General features: G+C 43.4%; 1 protein-coding gene across 1 annotated transcript; it reads right to left on the reverse strand.

The window, feature by feature from the left end:
* Window positions 1-1710: 1710 nt before the first annotated feature.
* NR1D2 (nuclear receptor subfamily 1 group D member 2) lies at window positions 1711-21984 on the reverse strand (the record flags this gene model as incomplete). Its single annotated transcript, XM_082015572.1, is given in 8 exon segments — window positions 1711-4351; window positions 8606-8816; window positions 12669-12854; window positions 16283-16899; window positions 18484-18628; window positions 19584-19672; window positions 21662-21932; window positions 21934-21984. Coding segments are annotated over 8 exon segments (1767 nt in total). The 3' UTR covers window positions 1711-4154.
* Window positions 21985-24487: the final 2503 nt, after the last annotated feature.

A 24487-nucleotide genomic window follows, 5' to 3' on the forward strand; every position in this document is an offset into this window, starting at 1 on the left:
TGGATGTCCCTCCCTCCCCACCCCACACTTCAACCTTTAAAAAAAAAAAAGAAAAAAAAAAAGAAAAAAAAAAAGAAGGTATTCGCTGATGAAGGCTCTGGCAGCTGCTCGCTGTACTCATCAAAGAAAAGGAAGTGCCAATTATTTCCTTGTACGAACTGTTTCTGTAATCAAAGTGCTCTGTGGTTCAGTTGCGAATGCTGATTCCCGCCCACCCCGCGCGCAGCCTGCGGGTCATGAGCCCGAGCGGGCGGCAGCTGGCTGCCCACACCCTCATCAGTTTATACTTTCACACAGTGACACTCATACCTGTGTTTTCCTTCCGACATTCATCATCTCGTGGAGCGAGGACAGAGACAGGGCAGGCTGCCGAGGGCACGTTCACACTTGGGTCGGCGCTGCTGACTCCAAGCCCAGCAAGTTTCCCACAAACACACACAAATGCTTCATGTCCCCATCCCCAGAGCATCTTGCCAAACTGGGAGGGTGGGAGAGGGGGGAAAGGAATCGTGTTTTTACTGGGAAGCTTCTCCTCCCACCCTACCTCATCCCCCCATTTGCTGTGGTAAGGCTCTCGCAGCCAAACAGGGAAAAATTAACTTGTGGCCCATCCGGAGCATCACGGAGAAAGCTGGAAAGATCTCTTCCCAAGGACTGCCCAGGCCCTGGGACCTCCATGGCTCACAGCCCTACTCACGGGGGCTCAGACTTGGTGGCAGCAAGGGAAGCCGTATGCAAACATGCCATCAGAGAAAACATGCCAAGAGAAAAGAACGTGGTTTTGTGCTGTTATTTTTTCCAGTGCTGGCAGTCATAATTTTGTTTCTGTTTAAATTTTGGTTTTTTGTTCTTTTTAAACACTGATAGATACATTTCTTGGCAAAGCTTCTCATACCTCCTAAAACAGTAAATGCGTCAAACTAGTAAATCAAGCTGGAAAAAATCAAAACTAAAATGTTTGTCCTTCATATGCCGTGTTCCGTCTACCTCTCTTTTAACCTAACTTTAAGACTGTGTTTACCAAAAAAGAAACCATATCCTTTTTTCAGTTACAAAGTTATATTCCTGAAAGTAATGAAGGTGTTTAAAATAAGTACCTATTTTAATGACATTACCCAAAAAAGACCATTAACTGTAGTAAATGAAGAGCACCAGAAAGCCCAATCCAACCACCTGGTAAGACAGACCAGTATCACAGGCAGACCGATATGGGCTCCCAGACACTGTGTGCCGGTGCAGCTCCCGTGACTTTAGGGCAGCTGATGTCCTCATCCATTACTGCTGCTTTGTTCATCTTGGCGTGCTGTCCTCCCCTCCAGAGTTTGTACAGAAAAATACAAAGAACACAGAAACACAGTTTAGCTTGCTGACATAATGCCCATATTTAATCTTTTAAAACAAGAACAAAATCAAGAATAAAATCAAGAATAAAAATTTCTTTTAAGTCATACAGTACATTAATCTTTCAGCAATGACCCAATCTACAGTACTCAAATGCCTGGCATGAAGTCTATTATCTCAGCGTTTAACAAGTGTATAACCAGTGACACAGTAAAAGAAGAGCTCACAATACACAGCTAACACGATGAGGTTAGATTTTCTTCTAAGAGTCCAGCTAGCGTTTGTAATACATGGGTCACTTTTGAACCATACTTTAATCAACTTTTTTCTTCAGTCAATCTGTTTGGGGCTTTTTTTTCTGTTCTGCGAGTTTTTCCATTATGTACAGGAAGATCATTTCAAATGAAATTGTGCAAGTTAGAATATCTATCTATAGGCATACATGGTCAATCTAACTAAAAATTTAATAAGCAGTAATTACTCAGTCCTGGTTATACATTCCTAAAGGCTTAATAATACAGTTTTAAGAAGAAAAAAACAAAAAACCAAAAAAACCCAAAACACAACAAAACACAGTTGTAGGGTGGCAATCTCTGTAAGAAGCCTCCTTCCCTCCCAAAACAACCACGGGTTAACTGTACTTTCCACATTTGAAATGGGGTCTACAAAGAAGTAATTTCAGCTCCTAAATAATACAAAACATGTGACTCTGTCCTTGCTAAAGGCTGAACAGTTCAATGCATAACTCAGTGAAGCTCTCAAACAAGTAATACTGGTAGGATGCAGCCTGTTAACAGAAATCAGGACAATATGCCCCGATAGCACATTTGTGTAGCAAACCTGTACATATTAAGGGGCCGTCGTCCAGCAGTTAAGGGAGCTTGGAGCAGGAGGACAGCTCTCCCTGCAGCAGCTGTGGAGGAGGGGAAAGGGTGGGCTCTTCTGCTCCTTAGCCGAGGCGACAGCCGAATTTTCCCCAGCTCTTTCTCACGCACCTGCCCCCTCCTGCTCCTGGCCCCCTGGTCAGCACTCCATCCCCCTTTCCGAGGGGAAATCCCCAGTCCAAAGGTGACGGGAGCTGCCCTGGAGCCTGGCAGCGTTCTGGCTCCTGGCCCCAGCTACCGCATACATCTCACCGCGGGAACAGAGGGGTGTCTCCCTCCGCAGAGTTGCGTTACCGAACGCTAGAGACCCAGAGGGCTACCTCTACGGTAAGTCGACTAGACACAAGGGTAATGGAGCGTCTTCTTCCCACGTTAGCAAAACAGAAACATAACTAATTAACACAACTGCTCTGACTTTTTTTTTTTTCCTCATCTCTCCGTTCTGGTGCCAGGTCCTGCTACAAATGGAGAAAACCCAGAGAGAGCCACCTTCCTAGACAGAAAAGCAGCAGAATCTTAAGCCTTGAGTATCTGCTTTGTAATTTGCTACTGGCATAAACAACAAAACAAGTCCCATTTGTTTGGTTGTTTTTTGTGGTGGTTTTTTTTTTTTAAGAAAAAAATCCAGACCATCCAGTGCACCTTCTCTGAACGTACACACACACGCACATGCACACGCACCAATGGAGAGCTCCAGAAGAACAGGCATGGGAACCACAAATGGTGAAAAGACATGGGCAATCTCACAGTTCTGTGTTCAATTCTCATTCAGTAATGAAGCAGCAAAATGATGTATTGCAAGGAATAAATGGTCACAGAACACACATACACCCAAACGCAACCATGGACACATTTTTCCCAGTTTTTTTTTTTCCTGACAGATGTTGTTACTCATCTGATTGATAGTTTCTTTCTGGCTGTGCTGAAGTTTTCGAAGAGCAACTTGGTGCTTCTTTATCAGAATGTAAGAACCTCAGTGGCAATGGACAATCAATCTCATTAATGCCACAACCAACCATCTCCACTCGGGGTTCTCTACAAACATGTTCTGGAAGTTGAAGCTGACTCTGCCCCTGTGGCACCACTCTGTTGTTTTGCTTTTTTTTTTTTTTTAAATTAACAAACACAGCATATTAATGCAAATTTGATGTTTTCTAAAAATTAGAAATGCTCAGATAATTAGTTCAGCAATATGCAAAGTCATCTATTTGGTTCTTTCCATAGATCACCTTCTGTTGTAAGTTTAAATTCCTTCACAGTTTAAAATATTGTGAAGAAATTATATGTATACTTTATGTATAGAACTATTTATATACATACACATATATACACACGACTCTGTACTTTATATAGCCATAAACACTCATTACTTAACTATTTATATTATATACACATGGCAGGAACACACACTCAGCGAAGTTGGTGCAGGCTGAAATCATTCCATCGGGTTTAATGGAATAACAACAGTGAAACCATGAGTGAGTTATCAAGAGACACAGACATACATCTATTAGATAAGTGAAAGACCAATTAAATCAGCTCTTCCATTTTCCTATTAGCGCAGGATTGTTCCCACCCCATTCCACGCTCCGTATGCACATACACAGTTATTTTGCATTCCGTTTACATGAGAGGGCAGTGGTGGTTCTTATGTGAAAGAACAGTCCATATTTACTCAGGCTCATCGCAGTCCCTTCTGCAGAAGTGTGGCACAGCTGGGTCTGGACGTCTTGGAGGACTCTGAACGCTGCGCCGCCGTTAGCTGAAAGCACCTGCTGAAGCATTATTGCATGGTTATGGGACAGCTAGCAATTGTTCACAGTCTATGAATTCTCTCTCTCCAACAAGTGGTACAACTGTATAAATACATATTTTAGCACAAAACAGTTTAACACGAGGCAAGTCCAAGTACAAATGAGACCTAAAGGCCTATGGGTGAACTTTAAAGGCCAAGAGTTCTTCAGAGTGCATGTTGTTTAAGGAACGCAAGTCAGGTAATTTCAAAAGAAGTTTTGTGAAAATAGAGGCTTCATTTGGGTGATTTTTCATGATTAAGGTCCTTAATGCACGGATTAGTGTTTCCTGAAGTGCCTCCACAGAATTGACATTTTCTATTCCGGAGCGATCTAAAGAGTAGGGGTGGGGGGTGAAGAAAGAGACAAGGGGGAGGGGGGGGGAAAAAAAAAAAAAAAAAAGAAAAAGAGACTGAGTGGATGTAGTTTGCAACATAAAGCCACTGCAAGCATCATTCACTAAATTAAGAAGCACAAGAAAAATTAAATACTTACGCCAGAAGTTTCAAACCCACATACCAAAAGTCTTTCAAACATTATTTAGCATCAACTTTGCAAAGTATTAATCTCACACTGACCCAGCAGCATTCATCACCTTTTCTGTAATCGCTTATCCATGTTTCCAGAGAAGGACAGACTGAAGCACGTGCTTGAATATTTTGCTGAATCATGGCTTTCAATGCAAGGAGACAGACAGGGCACACTGAAGTAAAAATTTCAAACATTTCTCAAGGCTGGACATAAAACCCTAAACTTAAACTGGAGGTTCACGTTTGAGGAGGAAATCCCACTCCGGACAAGTCACACACGTATCTGCACAACAGGATCCCCAGGGACAAAGCGAGTACAAGCCTTGACATGACTGGCACTATTTCTGAATGTGTTCAGGAGCACTTACAAAATAAAACACGAGGCACCCAAAAATTGCAAACTGAGGAAGCAAAGAAAAATTTCAACATCAAAAAAATACTATGCTTTCATACACTGCACTCATCCTATACCCAAATCATCTCTTTCAAGAGAGCTGTATTTAAGAACATGCCTGTTGTCCTTAGGTAGAACCTAAGTAAGCAGCTTAAAAGGATGAACTTTTAAACAAAACATCTCACCTAATAACCACGCACAGTAGCTGTTTTTTCCAAGGTGTAGCCTCCTTTCTTGAATGCTATGTAAATTTAGAGCACATACATACACAAGTGATGGACATGAACAAAAATGTGCTTTGATGTGTACACGTACTTAAGCACTTTGCAGAACTGGGACACAGAATGACAACAGCTTTCTGGAGTAGCACTGAGTCAGATAGTACAGTCAGAGCGGGAATCCTTTCCTTATGCTGTCAGTGTCAATCCAACCAGACTTCTCAGGTGAACAGAGTCTAGGAAGTCCTCCTGGACTATTCACTGCAGTTCCCTACCGCTATGGGAAAAATTATTATATAATCCACTTAAGGATCCATCTTGAAGCAGTTAATGTTTTTTGTTCCTTTAGAAAGATTGTTCCAGAACCTTCTACTCTAACAATTATGAACTTTGATTAATATCAAACCATGTTTATTAGCACATATTCCAGTCTTCTGTGGAGATTGTCCATTAGGTGTGATAGCTGCTCTCCAAGACAGCATGAGTGAAGAGAAGTCTTTCTGCATTATTTGTTAAGCTAATTATCCCACTTGTCCCCAGTTTTGCAAAACCTTTAGGTTTGCTCTATCCTGGGCAGGGGTGATAAAATTTGCACACAGTGTGCCAGACGGGGTTTCTCAAGAGCTCTGTACAGTGACAGCAGTCCTGCCTTGCCTCTGAAGGCAGAAAAATGCAGCCCAGTCTTTCCTGCTTGCCTTGGGTAAATTACTGTAGCCTCCTCTCTTCAATTAGTCCAAGTCTTTCTTCTCTCTCTCAGTCTACCTCCAGTTGCTCCCAGTGGCCAGCAGAGGTTTTTGTTAGTACTATCCCAACAAGAAAGAATAATTGAGAGCGTGTATTTTATATTCTTCTACCACAAGGCATCAACCTCGGTTAAAAGATTATCTGGTCTCTATATCTGCACGAACCACATTCTTTCAGCTTTGCTTCCACCTTGCTTCCTCCTTTGTCAGTGCTCATGATCCATCTTGCTATTTCCCCTCCATCTTCAACGCGTCCAGCTAACTGAAGCCAGAGGCGAAGCATTCTTTTCATTTTGGAATTGTACCAAGGTAATTCCTCAGCACCACCAGAAACACTTCCACATCCTCACTGTATGCCCTGCTTCTTCTTTCTTTGCCATATGACACTAAAACAAGAGGATCTACAGTTACACACATTCCTTGCTACTACCCCTGCTGCTTCTTTCTGCACATTCTAAATGTCCCTCCTAAGAGTGGTTATTCATCCAGTGTTATGTGGAGATGCTTCTGACAAGTGTTCTCCCCACTAGCACCATTTACAGACTTATGAACGTTTCTTTTTTTCCACTGGCATTTTTATACAAAAATTTAAACAACTGGAAGTATTTTCAAAAGATTTTTAAACAGTGCAGCATGGTATTTTATATTCTCGATCACTTAATCAGGATTCAACAGCCACACAGTCTTGTCTGCTTCTGGAACCGATCTAAATCTTGACTACTCTACTATCTTCCTTTCAATCTTCTCTCAGTAACTTTCATTTTGAGATGAATAAGTCTTAATGGCCTTATTCTTCCACCTTCAGTTCTTCCAGTTACAGCACATTTTGCCTTTGCCTGCACCTCCATATCATTCTTTCTGATGCTGTTCCTCAACTCTTCCTCCTTCATTGAGTTCCGCCTCCACCTTATGGGGAATGACTCTCTGGGCCACACTCCTTTCACACACATTTCAATTCAGTTGCAAGCTACACAGTGAAGTTGATCCAAAAATTGCTGGATTCACAGTGACCGTCAAGGTTACTATTGTGTCTGAAATACGGTACAAATGCAGGTTTGGGCCCAAATGCCTCCTAAGGCCAATGAAGTCGTGCTTTATAAAACTCTAGAAGTATTTTCTGAAGACATCCAGGAAGGTTATGATCAGACTACAGATCAGATCACAAGGTAGCAATGAAGTCCAAAGTCATGATCTGAAAAATCCTCAGCAGCTGCAAGAAGCCTAAATACCACAACACCTCCTCTTTTTGTCCTGTTGCACAGCTGACATTGCATGCTGTACGTGTTACACGTACGTCCCTAAGCTAAGCCCTGCTGGGAGCTAGCAACAGCATGAAGCAGTGCTTAAAAGGCTGGGGTGGGGCTGGCTCTGGGCTAGAAGCACATTAACAGACCAGATACAGCCCCTCACATTCAAAACAGGTGGTACAGAGACTGACACTCTAGGGCCCAGCAGCTGAGCAAGCAAGAAGAGAGGCTGTACCCTAGATACAACATCGCACAAGGAGGGATGAGGGCTGGTTCTCAGTTCTTGTTTTAAAGGTTGTCTCCAGTTCTCATGAATTTATTTTTTTGAAAGATCAGATTTGTAAAGCAGGGTCTGGAAAAGCAACTAAAAGCCCAAACTTCTCTCTGATACCAGAACACTTTCACTAGCAGACTATCATGCCATGCTTCCTTCACGCTGCCATTCCTTCTGGCTTTTGAAGCTTGCAGAGTCTGTACCATGCTCTGCTCATTACAACCGCTTACAAATTGATGAGGCTACAGCTGCTCCATCCTGTGCTATCACATCTCAGGCCATGCACAAAGCTACTAGACTGAACTCTCCTACCTTGTTTACAGAGGCTTCATGCACCTGCAACACCACGCTGGGGGGGGCCCTCCATAAGAAAGATGTGGGTCTTCCACCTGAGTGGTTTAGAAGTCCACTTGTGCAAGAAGTGAGTGGCCCCCAAATGCTGGCTTGCCGTACAAGAAGTGGGCACTACTAGCGCTCCTGCTAGCTACCTCGAGAGAGCTCCCAGCAAGCAGGGATTCTGCATCTTGTATTCCAGGCACTATATGCAGAGCTAATGTGCCTAATTTGTGGCTTTAGATAATACTACAGAAGTAGGTGCTTAATCCTTCTTTGAATCTGGGCCAGGGTGTTCTGCATATCCAGGGACTGAAAGAAGATACGAGGCCAGTGAAGATCTTAGTGGATTGGCAGACCTTCAGCGGTAAGAAGTCACGATGCAGATGACTAGAGCTTTCTTGCTGACATAGGCAGAGATCAAACTGTTGGATTTAGACTTAAGTAAGATACGCAATAGACTTCAATGACGACACTTGGAAGTAAAAATACCACCTTATCCCAAGACTTAGGCTGTGCAAGTCAGAAGTAATTTCACTGATGCTGTCCTGTGAAACTCAGATGAGTCAGACAAATGGCTTCTAAATAGCCATCGGGCAGCTATGAGATGTATTTTTGCATTCTATAGAAAGTAGCAGGAAAACATCAGCCCATTGCCACATTTTTCCAAAAGGCAAATATTAGAAAGAGCAAGTATGTAAAAAAGTAAATTACAGGCTGCTAGTAGCTTAAAACCTACTGAATTGCACTTAGACATGAAATAACAAGGTATACATTTTACAGAAATCTTTTAATAGAGAGCCATATTCAAAATTGGGCAAAGGTGTAAGTTAACTTTCTCTCCTTACCAGCAGATACCAGGACAACCGCTGTAAACAAACTCATTTCCTCATCACTAAGTTGCAGGGCATTTAATTTCTCACTAAATTCAAACATTGAGTTGAGCAGATCACCAGCTCCCATCGAATGCAAGTCGTCCACACTGTACTTCTTTCCACTAAGGAAGGTGACGGTACGTTCCTTTGCATCAAACAAAGATGCAAACCGTACCATTAAAACCTGGTGAAAGAAAAAAAGAAAAACAAAACCAGATAAATATAGGTGGATTTCTAGAAAAGCCAAAGAAAAAATTAAACCTTTTTTTAACATCATTCAAACTGTCTCATTAACCGCTGTACAAGCATTCTATACAGAAACTGTCAAGCATGCTATTGAGCTGTAAAAATCAGTGCAAGCTCTGTCCCAGTAGTCTGAGAGAAACAAACAAGTGAAAAAATTACCGAGTGGATGCAGGGGAGGGGCTGTAGCACATGAAAGGGAGGAAAACCGAAATTTAAGCCTCAGCCAGCCTGAGCCACAAAGACAATGCCATTCATAAATAGGCCAGTAGGACAACTTGCTTAAGCCACTGAACAGCCAAAGGCATACTGAGCAATAAAAGAAATCTTTCTTTGGCCACATGTATGAGGAGCAAAATGAAGGTATTGAACCAGATTCTTGCTTGGTATAAGCTGTAGCAGCTCCACTGAAATAATGCTGATTTACACCACCTGATGATCTGGCCCACTAGGCATTCTTTGGGAAAGCACCATGCCACATCGCTGCTCCCACAGGAATGTTAATGAGCTCTGGCAGAAAAGGAGCCACATGTACAGCCTTCAAAAGGCTACGGAAGCAGGGCTTGAAACGGCACCTGGTCTGTAGCTGCAGCTGGGAATACCCTTTTGGTGTAAGCACCTGGGCTGGAGCAGTTGACATGTGCTGAACTTACCCCTCTGGGCTGAAATTTCTCTTGTGGTTTCTCAGTCGTATTGTGAAATGTTTCCCTCTGGAATTGCTTGTAAAGTTTCGTTTGCTCATGTTCAACAACCTCATTTACATTTAAGGTTTAAGTTGCACACAACAGCCACCTTATTTGGAGAGAATGAACCAACTGGCATTGGTTAAAACTTCAGACTTGCTGTAATTTCTTGGTGTGACAGTCGCCTCTTCTCACTTATCCTACATAACTGCATTAATTTAAATGTTTACTACAGATGACAGGAGAACCAGATTTTCGGCAAAGGCTAGTGCCTTTGACAAGCTTAAAAAAGGAGGGTTCAAAAAAATGAAACTGTTTGAGAATTCAAACGCCATTCATGCACATTACATGACCTGCTCCTAAATTTAAACAGCCAAATGACATGCAGCAATCTTGATGGACACATGAGCGCTACATATTATTCACCTTTGTCATCTAAGCTATATGTCCTTTGATGACATTAACTACAGAGTGCAGAAACCTAGGTGCTGAAGCCCTCAGTATACAACAGAAGGAGACAAAGGGGAGACAGACAAAGCTGAACTTGTGCATTAGCAGGGACCCACCAGGTACTCAACAACTCTCCAGTTCAAAATGGTATTCCCCTTACAGAACTGGGCTTTAGAAACATGAACTTTCAATAATGAGCAACCACTATTAAAGTTAGTATTCAAAAACCAAAGCCCATGAAGCTGTGGTGATTTATACTAAGGCAAAGACCTTGCCCATAGATTTCAATGTCACCATTCTAACTCAAGGAAAAATAGTCTGGACTATGGTATAGCACACGTTTCACTTCAAGCCAGACTCCTATTTGTGCATGCTGAGGATATACCTGATCAACCCTACCACCTGACCATAGCAATATAAGCTCACAAAATGTGCACACAGGCAAGTGCTTGCTCACTTCCCCACCACCTGTAGCCAAACAACCAAGTTTGTGAGTCTGTGGAGAAATTGAGTCACTACCTCAATGGATCCAAGGGGCTTGTTAGCTCTACCATCAACTACATTTGGACTGGGGGCTTGTGGAGGTGGGGGAGGACCCATTCAAATCCAATACTTATTTTAGGCTCACTGCTGTTTCTGAGCTGGCTCCCATACAAAGCCATGCAAATGCCACCATGATATACTGAGCTCCCCAATACTCCCAGTTCTAAGAGGGCTTTTTAGCTTACGTGTGTGTGAATATATATAGCTATGCTGCTTCTGTACCAACATTGTCTTCATGCATCTTCTTACCCCCAAATGAACAAGCACTCCTTGAGTATGAGCTGCTGGTATGCACAGTGCCAGGACAGCCACACACTGATGCCCACGGGAGCCAAAACAGGCTCCAAGGCAGTACTTCTACTCAGGTTCTTCTATTAACATGCAGATGTTGGGATATCCTAGTTTAGTTACCCAGAAGACAGAAATGACCTTGTATGCACCAGGCTTTCAAGATGTTTTTTCCTCTATTGCAACGGTTTCATTAACCCTGTTTTGTTGGGGTTTTTTCCACTGCTCTGCAGCTTTTTTTTTTTTTTCTGTTGCTAAAATGTCACATAGTCCTTTAACTACAGCTACCAGCTGACTAACAGAAATCATTAATGTTTCTTATAAACAAGTGAATAGGGATAAGCATGCAGCCGTACGTTATTATTAATTCCCCTGGATATAGAAACCTTATCAGCAGTGCTTGTAACTGGCAAAAAGGCATAGGAATGAGGCTTGAGAAAAGCTTGAAGTGAAGAAAGGCCAAGACAAAACATTTTACTTGCAAAACATGAAGGTTTGGCTTTACATTACAGGAAGAGTTCAAGCTTGATTATCCACCCTCCTTGAGGGCACTGGACAGTATACCACTTTGCAGAGGAAGGAACCAACATTTTTGTGTAATGTGAACAGCAACGTAAAAGGCTGTAGCTGAAGAAGTTAAAATACAGCCCTTAGCTACAGGAGTTGTAGATGAATATTAAAAGCTGAAGAATAAGCACAACAGCAAAAAATACATGATGGCAAAATGGAAGAAACGGAGAAACTGACACGCTCCAGGCACCACGTCTTCCAGTATAACTTGTACCTTCCAACCCAACAGTTACCCATTTTAGAGCCAGGCTGTATAAATGCAGATAAAAGACCCGACACATTACACGAGAAATGTCTTCAGTTCAGGCAAATATGAAATGCAGCATCCCTCTTTGAAAGAATAAATCAAGTAAACAAGAGCAAAAATGTCACCAGCCCTGCCCTCCCCAGAAAAGCACAGTAACATTGAATACTTGGGACTTAGCTCCTCTGACCCTCTATGTTTAAATTTCACATTTGAATGCTTATAAAATGTGCATGGTCTCCAACAGACACAAGGGCCTGGAATAGCAACTAAATCCTTAAGTAAAGGTCCCCTGGTGAAGGTCACCAATTATAAAACAGCACCAAGCTCTCTGGTATCATTCCCAGTTTAACACCACTAATTCACATATGTGCCATGCTTCCAAGTGGGTGAAATTAACCACGAGGACCTGGTGGGATTAGTCTGGAGTAAGTCAGGCTGCAGCTGGTATACAGTATCTACAGAGCTGCAGCAGTACAGCTAGTTATCAGTGTTATGGCTTTGGAGGCAGAGGCTTCAGCAACCCCCAGCTGCCAGCAAAGGTGACTGGTCAGGACGGATGTTCTGCCTTTGGCAGGGAGCACAGTGGCAGAAGGAAGGACACACAGAGCAATAAATGCATTCGTCTACAAAACTGTTAAGTCAATAGATAGCTTTCTAAACTATCCACCCTTCCAGATGCAGTCTGCTTCTCTCCAGGCTAACCAAAGGTAACTATCAAAGTAACCGCTGCTACACAAAACCAAGAAGCTCTTCATTAGTGATTTATTAATGCCCAGGGAAGAGGAAAGGGTAAAAGGGCTGAGCAGTTTTGAGCTACTTGGAAGAGGGACAGCTCACCAAGATTTGGCCAAACAGAAGCACTGGACACCATCAGCTTGAGGAAAGCTCACAGCTGGTATCCCCAAACAAGCTGGTTCTGCCCAGTATAACCCAGTTCTATTTATTTTTGTTCTTAAAGGGTCAGACTGATGTACAGCTTGTCAGGTCCACGCTATACACACAGTGGTCTCACCTCAAAGGTCCCAGCCTTCAGAAGATTAACCTGGTCATGTTGGGAGAGATCTCGGAAACCTGGGATGCGCTTGGCAAACTCCACCACTTCCTTCACCGCAGGGGTAAAACTCAGGGAAAACTCTTCCCAGACTTCATGGCCAGACTTGTTTGGGTCCACGTGGGGAGTCTTACTCATTGGGCAGACCTGATGTTTACAGAACATAAAACAACTCTTAAAAATACCATTCCAAATCCTGACAAATACTTGAAAGACACAGGTTTCTTTTTCAAGAAAACTTTGCAATGATGCATAGAGAAAAAAATACCAGAATACTGGTACTCCCAGTCAAGTCACAAAGCAACTGAATTTCTCCCCCTCCCTTTAAAACAAACAAGCAATAAAAAACCCTATGTCAGTGCATTAGCACTGTTTCTAAATTTGCTGATCTTGGAGAGAACCCAGGTTACGCTTTTCTTCCCTGTTGTCACTCATGCCTGACATCTAGATTTCTCTTACTTGTATTATCCCTGTAATCTCGCAATTAATCATGATTTCACAATCAATCACTTGTAATCTCACAGTCACTAGTACATTCATTCTCATATATCTTTCTTGTTTTACAGGCAACCAAAGTGATTCAGTCAAGGTGACAAAGGTGTCAGCACCAGAACAAGGAACAGAGCCTTGGTTTCCTGAGTCACAGGTTTACACCCTCATTAACAGGACAACCTTCCTCTCCTACATATTTGCTTTTATTTGTATCACTGAAGGAGGACCAATGAACTGATATTCCAATTTTGCTCAGTCACAAGACAACGAAATGCTCTTTCTTTTATATAAACATACAGCAATTTTTTTGTAGGAAAGTCTGAATCCATTACAATGAGATCAGACGTATCAGTCAAGGCTGACTGCCAGTAAATTCCCTCTGTAAAACCCAACCAGATGCTTTCTAAAATTTACATCTTTTAATGAAGTTTAAACCTTTTAATATTCATTTCACCTGTCATCATCAAGGATGAGAATTCCATTTAAGTATTCCTCCCAAGTATACTAAACAGTGTGTGTAATCTTATATAATGTCACCAAATAGAAAACAGTGAAATAGATTAGTAATTCCCTCAGAGCTATGCTGCTTTTGCAGGGCATCTTAAATCTGATAATTGCCTAGCAATTCTTTGCATGGAAGGTCCTGAGATCCATTACTAACATTCATTACAAGAATATATTCAACAGGTATATATACGTGTGTATGCATATGTATTCGGCAACAGCTAGGGAAAACAAGATGGAGAGAGACAGATATACATTTCTGTTTTGTTGGGTTTTTTCCCCAAATATCAGTTACTAACTGGGCAGTCAATATGCAGAAAGCTCTCCCCAAAAGACAAAGAACAGAATTGCAGATTTCTTGGTTCAGTTGTGAATCACAACACCATTTGTGTATCTGAGGACAACGCCCAAAACCAAATGATTACTTGTGGGGTAGAGGAGGACCTTTTCCATAAACTGAAAATCATAAAATATTTTGGCAAAAGGAAAGGTCTAGGCACACAACCAGAAGGACAGCAGACACTAACCACTGCTCTGTCCATGATACTGCAACAGTTCATGCAGGTATTGTTAAAAATACAGTACTCCCTGAAAATAAGGAATGTCTGGTTCAGCACGCCACTCTGAACCAGACAGAAAGCACTTCAGTTTCTTATCCTACCACGGTTTACCCTAGCTCCCAGGCACTCGGTCCTGAGAGAAAACTGCCACCTTCCACCCCTGTGTATTACGCCTAAGCTCTCTTGAGAGACCTCTGCCCAGGAGTCCTTCCTATGGGAGGAGTTGTCAGCTTGTGCAGTCACTTGCTCTCTTTAGAGGAACCTCTTCAGGAACAACCTGTTCTGCTTTCCTGGTTGTGAGGGTATCGAGTAAAAAAAACAAAACCCTGAACATCTGCCTCTATACTGGTTCAGGGCCTAATTACACTCCCTTACAGCTACTGACTCATTTGGTCGGATCCGGCTCCCATTGAGTTCTCTGGCAAAACCCTCACTTGTGTCAGGGATGCAGGGACGGGGACCACAGTGCTCTGTTGGGTTTGGGTTTGTTTCCTCATCGTCGGCTGCATTAAACCTCCCTGCAGCTGCTATGCACAGGTCAAACTGACTGGTTGGGCCTCTGCAGGCAGCGTCACTCCCTGCCTGCCCACTGACAGGTTTAACTTCTGCTTCTCAGGAGTGCCAAGAATGCCGTTGTAGTGACTCTACATACTTTCCCTGCGAGGAATAAAGGTTGGGAGTGATTACTGTTTGCCATGGTGTAGTGCCCAGAGTCTGCAATTAACGTCAGAGCCTGCTAGGGATGGCATGGTCCATATATGCGGTAGCCAAAGAAGAAAAAAAACAAAACAAAACAAAAAAAAACCCACCAAAAAACAACCAACCCAACCAAGCAAACAAAAAAACCCAACAAAAAAGGAAAACCAGCATCAAAACAAACAGCATTCACTGTGTGGAGACTTTCAGGGGCCTTCAAGCACCCATGAAGAATCTTTACTAACTAGGAAGAAGAAAAACACTGGCAGCTCAAGTACTTCAGAAAGGTCAGGGGCTCGCACTTCCCGACAGGAGTGCAGGATGAGAACGAGGATGTTATGTTCTCTCATTCCAGGCGGTTCCAGTGATAAAGAGAAGGACAATCTATTTTAAGGGGCTTACAGAACCGGTTGCCTGAATGGCAGAGAAACAGCAGGTGCAAGGCAAATGGGAGGGACCTGTTAAGGAAAAAAAAAAAAAAACATATACAAGAAAATAGGAAGCATTCTTGTTAAGAATTCAGTGAGAAAATGCTCTAGCAAAGTCATCTAAGATACCCAGAAGTGTATTCAGAGCCTCACTTGTATAAGTACTACAGAAAAGACCCTGAACTTCTCTCAAAGCAGTTTAGCCATGCATCTTCCTCCTGCCTCTGTTCAAATTTGAAGATCTCTCCTCTTCTACGGGAGAAGGATAGTCTGTGAGTCCCACTGAGTCTTTATTTTACATTGCCTATAACAGAATAAGCCTACCCCCATTAAAACAAAACAATATTAAAAAAAACAACCAAACAAAAAACAACAACAAAAAAATCCAGCAAGAAAGATTTTAGAACACACTAGCACGGCATGCAAACACACTGGCTTAAAATCCTAGCCCTGAGGTTTCACCCCAGAAATTTGCTCTAAATACCTTTAAGGAAAATACAGCATATCTGAGTGTGTAGATTTTTTTAAAAGAAGTCTTCAAGAGGACTGAGTGAAGAAGGGAATTTATAAACTCCTAACATCCGTTTTCATTTTTAAGTCAAACCAGGTAAAAAACCCATGAGTTTTCTTCAACCAATGCTCTTTGACATTAGTCTACTTTCAATCAGGTACAAACTGAGCCAAGAAACTCCACCACTTGTATGATTTCAAATCCTCCACACAACTCAATTCATTACTCTCCACCACAGTTTGCGCTACCAAACTTGTGTCACTATTTTAAGTTTCAGCAGTTGTGCCAGTTGTGTGCAGCTTCACTGACTAAAGAGGCACAGCTGGATCACACCCATCACTAAGCCTTCTGCTAAGTGAAATCAAACAATTGATATCAATATACCAGATGCATTCTTCCTCCAGTGCTGCAAGAGTAAGTGGTATTCTTGTTTGGAGAGAAGCCATCTTCTGGGATCCTATCACACAGTCTCTGAGTATAACCACTGGTGAAGTTCATACAGTGGCTGTTTGTGAAACACATGGCGTGGCCACTTGGATAATGCATTGCGCTTCTCCCTTTGTACTGTCCACCAAGGTGCTGCTCCCTTTCAGGGTACTGAGGGCCACCGAGCCCACTAACAGAGTGCTCGCTGTTCAAGATATACTGCTCAGTGTTCTTTGTCACTCTCTCCCCACTCTGGGACTGCATCATCTCTGCTGGCTTTTGAGACTGTTCTTGGTTGTACATGAAAGTGTCTTTGTGGGCCCTAGTGACCATACCGATCACTTCTTCCTTAGCCATGTCAATGCTAGGAGGGGGAGAAGGGCTTTTGATGGTTTCCCGTTCTTGTTTGGGCTTGGAGGACAGGTCTTCTTGAGGTGCTTGATCTTGATGTTCTGTTAATGCTTCATTAGGTAAGTGACCACTGAACTGACTGTTCATCATGGTTTTCATGGCACTCTGCATTTCAATCAGCATCCTCTGTTTTTCACGTTTGGGAATACGGCCAAATCGAACAGCTACCAAGGTGAAAAATGAGAATTGGTTGGAAGAAAAAGAAAAGGGGGGGAAAAAAAAAAAGAAAAAAGTCAATCCTGAAAGTGTTAGCATGCACACACACACAGAATACACATCCCAAACAAAAATCTTGCCTTTTAAGGGAGACATTAACTGCTCTCTTTCCTACAGCAGGGATATTACCACTGAAGTCAAGGAGCATAGGATCAGCATGAGATATGAAACGTATGCTGTCGCTTACATACAAAGAGAAGGCAGCTCTAAAGCACACAATCTCTAAAACCTTTTCCCCTTTTGCTACAAGCCTGGCCATGGACTATATACACAGTTGTGTTAGTTAATTGTCAGGCTTTAAGATTGGATCAATTAAATCAGTACAACTTTGTGAGCTGACAATTAGTTGAATGTAAACACAGTTCCTATCATATTTGAATAGAAGTCCTACAAGACAGCTCCTCACGGAACAATTATATAATTTGCCAAAACAGTTAAGAGAATCAATGCTGAATGAAGCTTACCTTGCCAAATTTTCCCGATAACTTTGCCTTGACAGGGACATTTTCTGCTGGCAAGGGGATGGGCATCATTGTGGCTGCAGCACTTTTGACCCTGTCCTAGGGAATCTACAACTGCCTCTATCCTGCCCAACCGCAGCCTTACAAGGGCTCATAACCAGTTTCGACTGATGTAATTATGTTCATGCAGTAGTCCGTCATTAATGTAACCAAATCTCTTTCATTAAAGCAGGTGCAACCTTGTGCGCAAACAAGCGCCTAGGGGATGAAATAACTCCTATGCACGACAAGAACTCGAAACAATTATTTAAAATAAGTTTTAACACTCCACCCACTAAATTATTAACAGCCTAAGATTCCTAGTTCTTGTGAAATAAACAGCCAGAGAAAATTAAAAAGTGAAACAGAAGGAAGAGTTCTGTGACAGGTTTGTGACAGTAAGTTGTAGCAGACTAATGAACTACACTTTCAGCATTACATTTTTAATGAAGTCACAAGAAGTGGATAGCCAGCAAGGTGGTCAGAGACACAGCTCAACATTACCTTTTCCTCCTTGCCTTCCCGCTCCCTCCAAGAAAAAAATAAAGAACCAAGCAGATGGATGCTCATCCCATGCACCCAAACCAAACTCTTTAAGCTCTATAATGATTACTCTAAGGCCATCAGCTCGGGCAGAATTCCTTTTCATTGCAAAAGCAACAGTAACAAAACACCAAAAAAAAAAAAAAAAAAAAGAGAGAAGACTCAGGCCTCTTCAGATTCAGGCAGGATGCAGCTATAAATTAACTGATTAAAACAAAATTGAGACTCTTGTTACAACCGTCCCCCTAACAGACAGCTGCAGCGCACCCCACCGCATTAGCCTCCAGAGACAGGAGGACAGCTCTGCAGCTACCAGTTCAGGGGAGTCATGGAGCAAGAAGGCAAGTTGATCTAAATGCTCTCGGACAGAGAGCCTGTCCCTGACAATCGGGCTGGCTGCGTTTTCTGCCATTAAGACCCTTAGCAATCGGTTTTGAGGTGGGTAGCAGATTCCCTCTCAGATGATCACCACTCAGTAGAGGAACATACCATCTCTTGACATCCCAACAGACAGGCATTTTTTGAAACGACACTGCTGGCATCTGTTCCTATTCATTCTCATTATAGAACAGTTGTTATTCTTCAAGCACTTCTTATACTGGATGTTTTGCTGAATGCTTCTTCTGAAAAAACCCTGTAAACAAACAAAAAAACCCCCACAACTATTACTACAGCACATGTCAAACCCTCCTGCCAAGATTCATCTCTCCACAAGCACAAAAAACTTCACTGCAATTCATCAGCTGCTTCAGAGCCATCAGCCTCAAGTGATTTTAAAGAACTTGCTACTCCTCATGACTTGCTTCCCCTTCATATGTGATCTGGGTATAATGCAAACTAGTTATGATTTCTAATTATAGAAGATGCTAAGTTGTTCCCTGCATAGTCAGCACTTAAGAGCAAAATGTCTCCAGTATTACCTCTATCACTGTACAGGGAGTTTATAAGATATGCCCTCAACCTCCTATGACATCAAGTGCAAAGATGAAAGTCAGAAATCAGATATTTTCACTTCAATTTCCATAGTTCGGCACCAAAACCATCCTGTTGCACCATATGACCTTCAAAGGTGATTCTTCCACACAACCCTTAGGTGGATAAAATCCTTCACAGAACATAACATTTGCAGCATTACAGTATCAGGAAACATAGATCTACCGATGGGTGAACATGCAAGCACCCCCTTCTGTCTTTCCACGTGGTAAAGAACTACTTTTCCAAAGCTGTTTTGTTCTGTGTCCCAGCCCAGGTGAGGACTCGCACCCCCTATCTCTTAATGCAATTAACATTCACGTGTCTTGCGTGACATGGTTCTTGCCACCTCTGCCTCCAGTTCTTGCTCTCTGCCGCACACTCCAGGTCAGACAGGATTAGACAAGGGGCGAGAACAGAAAGTACTGCCGAGTTTGAAAAATGCTGTGTATTGCTAAGTGTGCCTTTTCCTACAACTTATACGCTGTCTGAAATTTCTCAGATTTAAGTTCAACAGAGAAGCATGCCAATATTTTTTCAGCAGTATCACCCCTTTTTCCCTACGGGGAGAACTTGAGCATTTCACCAGCAGAAAGGTGAACAGAAATATAGCTCACCTTGCAGCCCTCACAGGCATGAACACCATAATGAAATCCTGAAGCAACATCTCCACAGACTTTGCAAAGAAGAACCATGCCATTAAATTCTAGAATCAGAACAGAAAAGTCAAGGATATAGAAAACCAATGACAACTGCAGGAACATGTTTAGAGCTTTTAAAACCTAGACTAAAAGTAAAATGTATCTGGTCAGTTCAACATACAAAAAAAAAAACACAGCAGAGGAACACACAAGAAGAATGTACAAAAATCCCCAACAGTTCAGGAGGTATCAGTTCAAGGGAGGGGGGAAAGAAGACAAACATGAAGCACCCAACAGAACAGGGAGAAAGCATGTATTCACTGGACTTTCAATCACAGTAGCATTGTACTCAACTGCAGAAAAAGAAAGTCTGCTTATGTTTACGTACCTTTAAAAGGACCATTTAATTAACTAGGCCATGCAAGTTCGGGCTCAATCTGTTTTTCCATCAGGACAAGTAAGCCCAATATCAAGGCTACAGTTTCCCCAACAAAGAATAAACATCCTTTCTTAAAAATACAAATATTAAAGGACACTAAATTTTATTATATATTGTAAACAAGTCATACGTTCTACCTATCTGATAACAATTTAGGAGTGCGAACTCAGCCACATCTAAATATGTAAAGACTCATTTGACTGCATATCCAGAATGGCATGCTTGCACACTTGAACTTGAAAATACCTTTCTCAGCCCTCTAAATACATTCATGGTTTGGGTTTTTTAAGTTTTTGCCCACCTACTTTATTTCAGCTTGTCAATAAAGGTTTTCTGCAAGTCCTAAATCCTAGTCTAACATCAGTTTCACTGAAGCCAATTTTACCAGTGACTTTGGTAACCACAAAGTTACCTTACGAGTGAGCAACAAAGACAGCTGGAAATACTCTCACTGAACCATAGTCTACCAGAAAGTACTTTATTTGACATTTGGGCTTCATTTGTAAAGAGAAACTAAAACCTTTTTTCTTTTTTTTAAGGTTTTGAAAAAGAACCAAGCCACAAAATTCCCTTTGTTTGTTTTTTGTTTTTTTTTTTAACAGAGATAACATTTTTAGATGAGCACTAGCTATCTATCTATACATCTGAACAGTTTACAACACGTTTCATCTTCAGGAACCTCTGCCCTGATACCAAAACCCTAGTTGCTAGCAAATTTTTAGAAGGAAGTAAAGGTTCTTACTAAGAACTTTGAGTAGGAACAATTTAAAAAAAAAAAAAAAAAAAGGCTTTTAAGGTAGAACTGCTAGATATTTATTCTAGCTTCGTAACAATTCAAAATGGTAAAACAATTCTGCCAATAAAAGAATTCAGCCTTCAAAAGAATAGTCTAAATTCCAGCTGAGTGTTTGTTGAAACACTCATTCCAGTACTCAGTTTGATTCCTGCCCTTCCGAAACTGTTCAAATATAGTTCTTTATCGTTGATCTTCTCTCATTACCAAAAAAAGTGTGAAGCAAATAGCTGGGGCTAGATTGTTAAACGCATTTTAAAAGGCTATCCTTTAGTTCCAGCTTACGAGCACTTTGGTTTTTACATCCACAAATTAAGACTTGGAATCAAAAAGATAAAGGTCCCAGATACAGCTGTAAATATAATATAATGTTTTGGTAATTTATTTATTTTGTTCCTCAAAGAAATTAGGGGGGTGGGAGGGAGGTGAAGGGGCAGGGGAGGGATTATGAAAAAACAGAAACTAGATTTGCAAGACAGCCCCATAAATACTTCTGAAGGCACTATTACCTTTACTTCATTGCACCTTTTTAACAAAGTGTTTGATTTTTATTCAGATCAGTTTTCACTAGTGAAAATCTGAAGTAAAGCTGGACTGTATTTATGGACTGTTTGAAGTCAGTAGCAATGGGACCTCCATCTATTGGCATTTGTACGGCAATACCATCTGCATTACCATACATATAATACAAAAAGAAAAAAATGGAGGCTTTGCTGTGTCACAGCTTGTCACAGCAAGCCACACGGCGGACCCGGTTGTAACATATGGGTCCGTAATATATAAGGGGAAAACAGTGGTTTCGGGAACCGGCACCAAACATACTTGTGACTCCATTATGGCCTTTTGTCAAACCAGCAACACTTGACTGGTTTGTTTTAATAGTCTCCTCCAGTCGATCGCTCTTTGGTGCCCCGTCAGAACCCTCGCTGCTCCGGCCATTGCAGCCGCTTTCCGAGGAGGAGCTGTTTGGAGAAGATGGTACAGGCGAAGAGGACGACTGGAAACCGCTGTCTGAGCTCTCGCTGTGACATGAGGCTGGGCTAGATGCCGAGCTTGAAGAGCTGATGTAAGCTATCACACCCCCTAAGGCAAGAGAAAAAAGGCAGCACGTAGTGACATAACAAGCAGACATGCACCACTGCCATGTGAGCCACGCCGTGACCCAGCACCACCAGACCCAGCCATCACGTGTCCCTGGGCGCACTCCTTTCCCTCCCTCCACCTTGCTTCTCTCCTTTTTTCCACAGCTGACCTCCCAGTCTGCCCCATCCCCTTCTCCCATCTTGTCAGCCTCCTCCGATCCAAGTTGAGATGAATCGGCAGAACCAAAAGACGGAGCAACAAGCTATGGTGCTGGCAGGATGGGGCAGCGGGGACAGGGCACGGGGTGGCCCAGGGAGGGTTTCCCTGGCCACCCTCCGAGCAGAGCTTGTCTGAAGCCACAGCAAAGACAGGATCGTACAGCGCTGTGGAGCCAGAAGGCAAACAAGCTAGGTTAGGGACAGAAATAGGGCAGGGAGAAAGACTTCACGCAGGCTACACACCAGAGGCACAGAAAGGAAGGGCTCACAGTGCAGAAGGTAAGGGAGCAAGGGAAAGAAATAGCGCTGCAGCCTGCTTAGCCTACCGAAGGCCATTTGTCCGACTGCAAGCATTTGTAGCCTTTCTAGCACCAGCTAAACTCCAACTGCCAGGCTGCCGTTTGCAAGCAGCCTCTGTCCTGCTGCGTCTTGCAACCTGACATACTTGAGAATCCCTCAGATGAAACAGCTTTTTGTTCTCAGGCAGACCTGGGAGCAGTGCTGGCTTTTCACAGGCTCCTTTTTCTTGCTTGTAAGCAAGATAAATTGTTTTCACTTCATTTGAGTTTGTCTCCAACAATCAGCACTGCAAACGTAAATATAAAAACATTTGATACTTCACACAAAAATTTCAACAGCAAAAGCCACGCAACTGTTTAAATAAATTACACTCAGCATCTCTGTTTTATGCCTGTGTTGCTCTGTGAAGCCTCTTCACAGATGACTCAGGACACTGCAGCAAGGAACTCCACACACCAGTTAAGAATCAAAAACTTTAAAAGGGCCATGCACTGGCTTCCTTTGGAAGAAAAAAGAAAGAAGTAGAGTCCTTCATCAACTGACATGGCATGGCAGGATGGGGCTGTAGCCCCTTACATCAGCCATCGCCTCCTCACAGATAAAGGCTGTTACGCCTATTAGGCAGCAGTGTTACACAACCCTAGAAAATATCACTGCTGCAGGAAGAAATCCTGACTTACAATTTTTCATTACTTTGATCAGCTGTAACGGTCCTCTTAGCATTGCTGCGGCAGCTTCGCTGGCCCATTTCCTCCTTAACATTTCATTTTTTCTACCAAGGAAACCGACACCCTAAAGAGCGCGCAGCCAAGGAGCCTCTGGCAGAGCCGCTGCGGAGCAGAAGTCAGACCAAGCGGCCATGCGACACGTACGCTACATGCAGACCGCTTCTCGCGTTCCTGGCCCCTGGTGCCCCTACGCCGCATGGCAGTGGTCGTTCCTGCACAGATTTTATTTATTTATTTATTTAAAGAGATCCTCTATGCAGCGTAGCAGGCATCCAGGGTCAAGTTTTTGGAGAAAGGAAGGTTGCAATGGACACGGAGGTCCCACAACAGCGTGAGAAAAAGACACCATCAACCGCCCGTGCTAGGGTAAGACACCACCAATTTGACAAAGGTCCTGCTATCTCACGGCGCCGCACGCGCCTCTGCCAGGTGCCAGGGCAAAGCTCACAGTCCACCTGCTCCAAGGGAGGCACTGAATGTCTCAGCGGGCGCCATCCTTATCTGCAAGGGGCAGAGCAGGGCACGCAAACAGGGCCCCTGCAGGGAACTCCACGTTCCTCCGTGCTGCCGCCTCGCCTCCCGCTATCTTTAAACCCTGCCTCATAGAAAGGGATGCTCTTTTTCCCTCCAGGGTAACACCAATGTCATAGGGGACCACGGAAAGAGTGTTTCGGGAGAGGGGGGGTGGCTTTTGAAAGCCTGAGGAGCCCCAGAGAGCCAGGCAGTCTTGTCCGTGTCACGGCCAAGGTTCCTAATATTTTTGTTATTTTAGAAGTTACATTTCCCTATGAGCCCTATTTTTGTTCCATCAGCAGCTGAAAGTCGAATCTCGGTCACAGCGCTGGGCAACAACCTGAAACAACGAGCACGGGCGCAGCAGTCTCTGTGCACCCACACCGGGACCCCGCCGAAGGGGACGCCGGCGCTCGGTGGACGAGTGCCGGTAGCGTGCGGGTATTCCATTCCCCCAGAGACGTGTCAAGGTGCCGTGACGCACAGGCGCGAAGGAGGAGGCGAACCGGCTACGTTAGGAACCGTTTCACCCGGCCCCGAGGGTGCCGCCTGCAGCAGGGCCTCCCCCGGCCGGCACCCCCGACACCATTTGCCACCCCTAGGAAGAGAGAAGGGAAGACAGCGGGGAGCGGCGTCACCCTGCCCGTCCCCCGTCGCCGTGCGGGCAGCTGCCTGCCTGCCGCGGCGCGGTCTGCGGCTTTCCCTGCCGTCACGCGGAGCCGGGTTGGAAAGGCCCTGCCCTGCCCCCGGCCGCCCCCACCCGTTACACAACGCCGCCCCCGCGCACCGGGCCGGTCCACGTGCGG

Source organism: Phaethon aethereus (genome assembly GCF_964289735.1).
Source record: "Phaethon aethereus genome assembly, chromosome: 2".
Lineage (NCBI taxonomy): Eukaryota > Metazoa > Chordata > Aves > Phaethontiformes > Phaethontidae > Phaethon > Phaethon aethereus.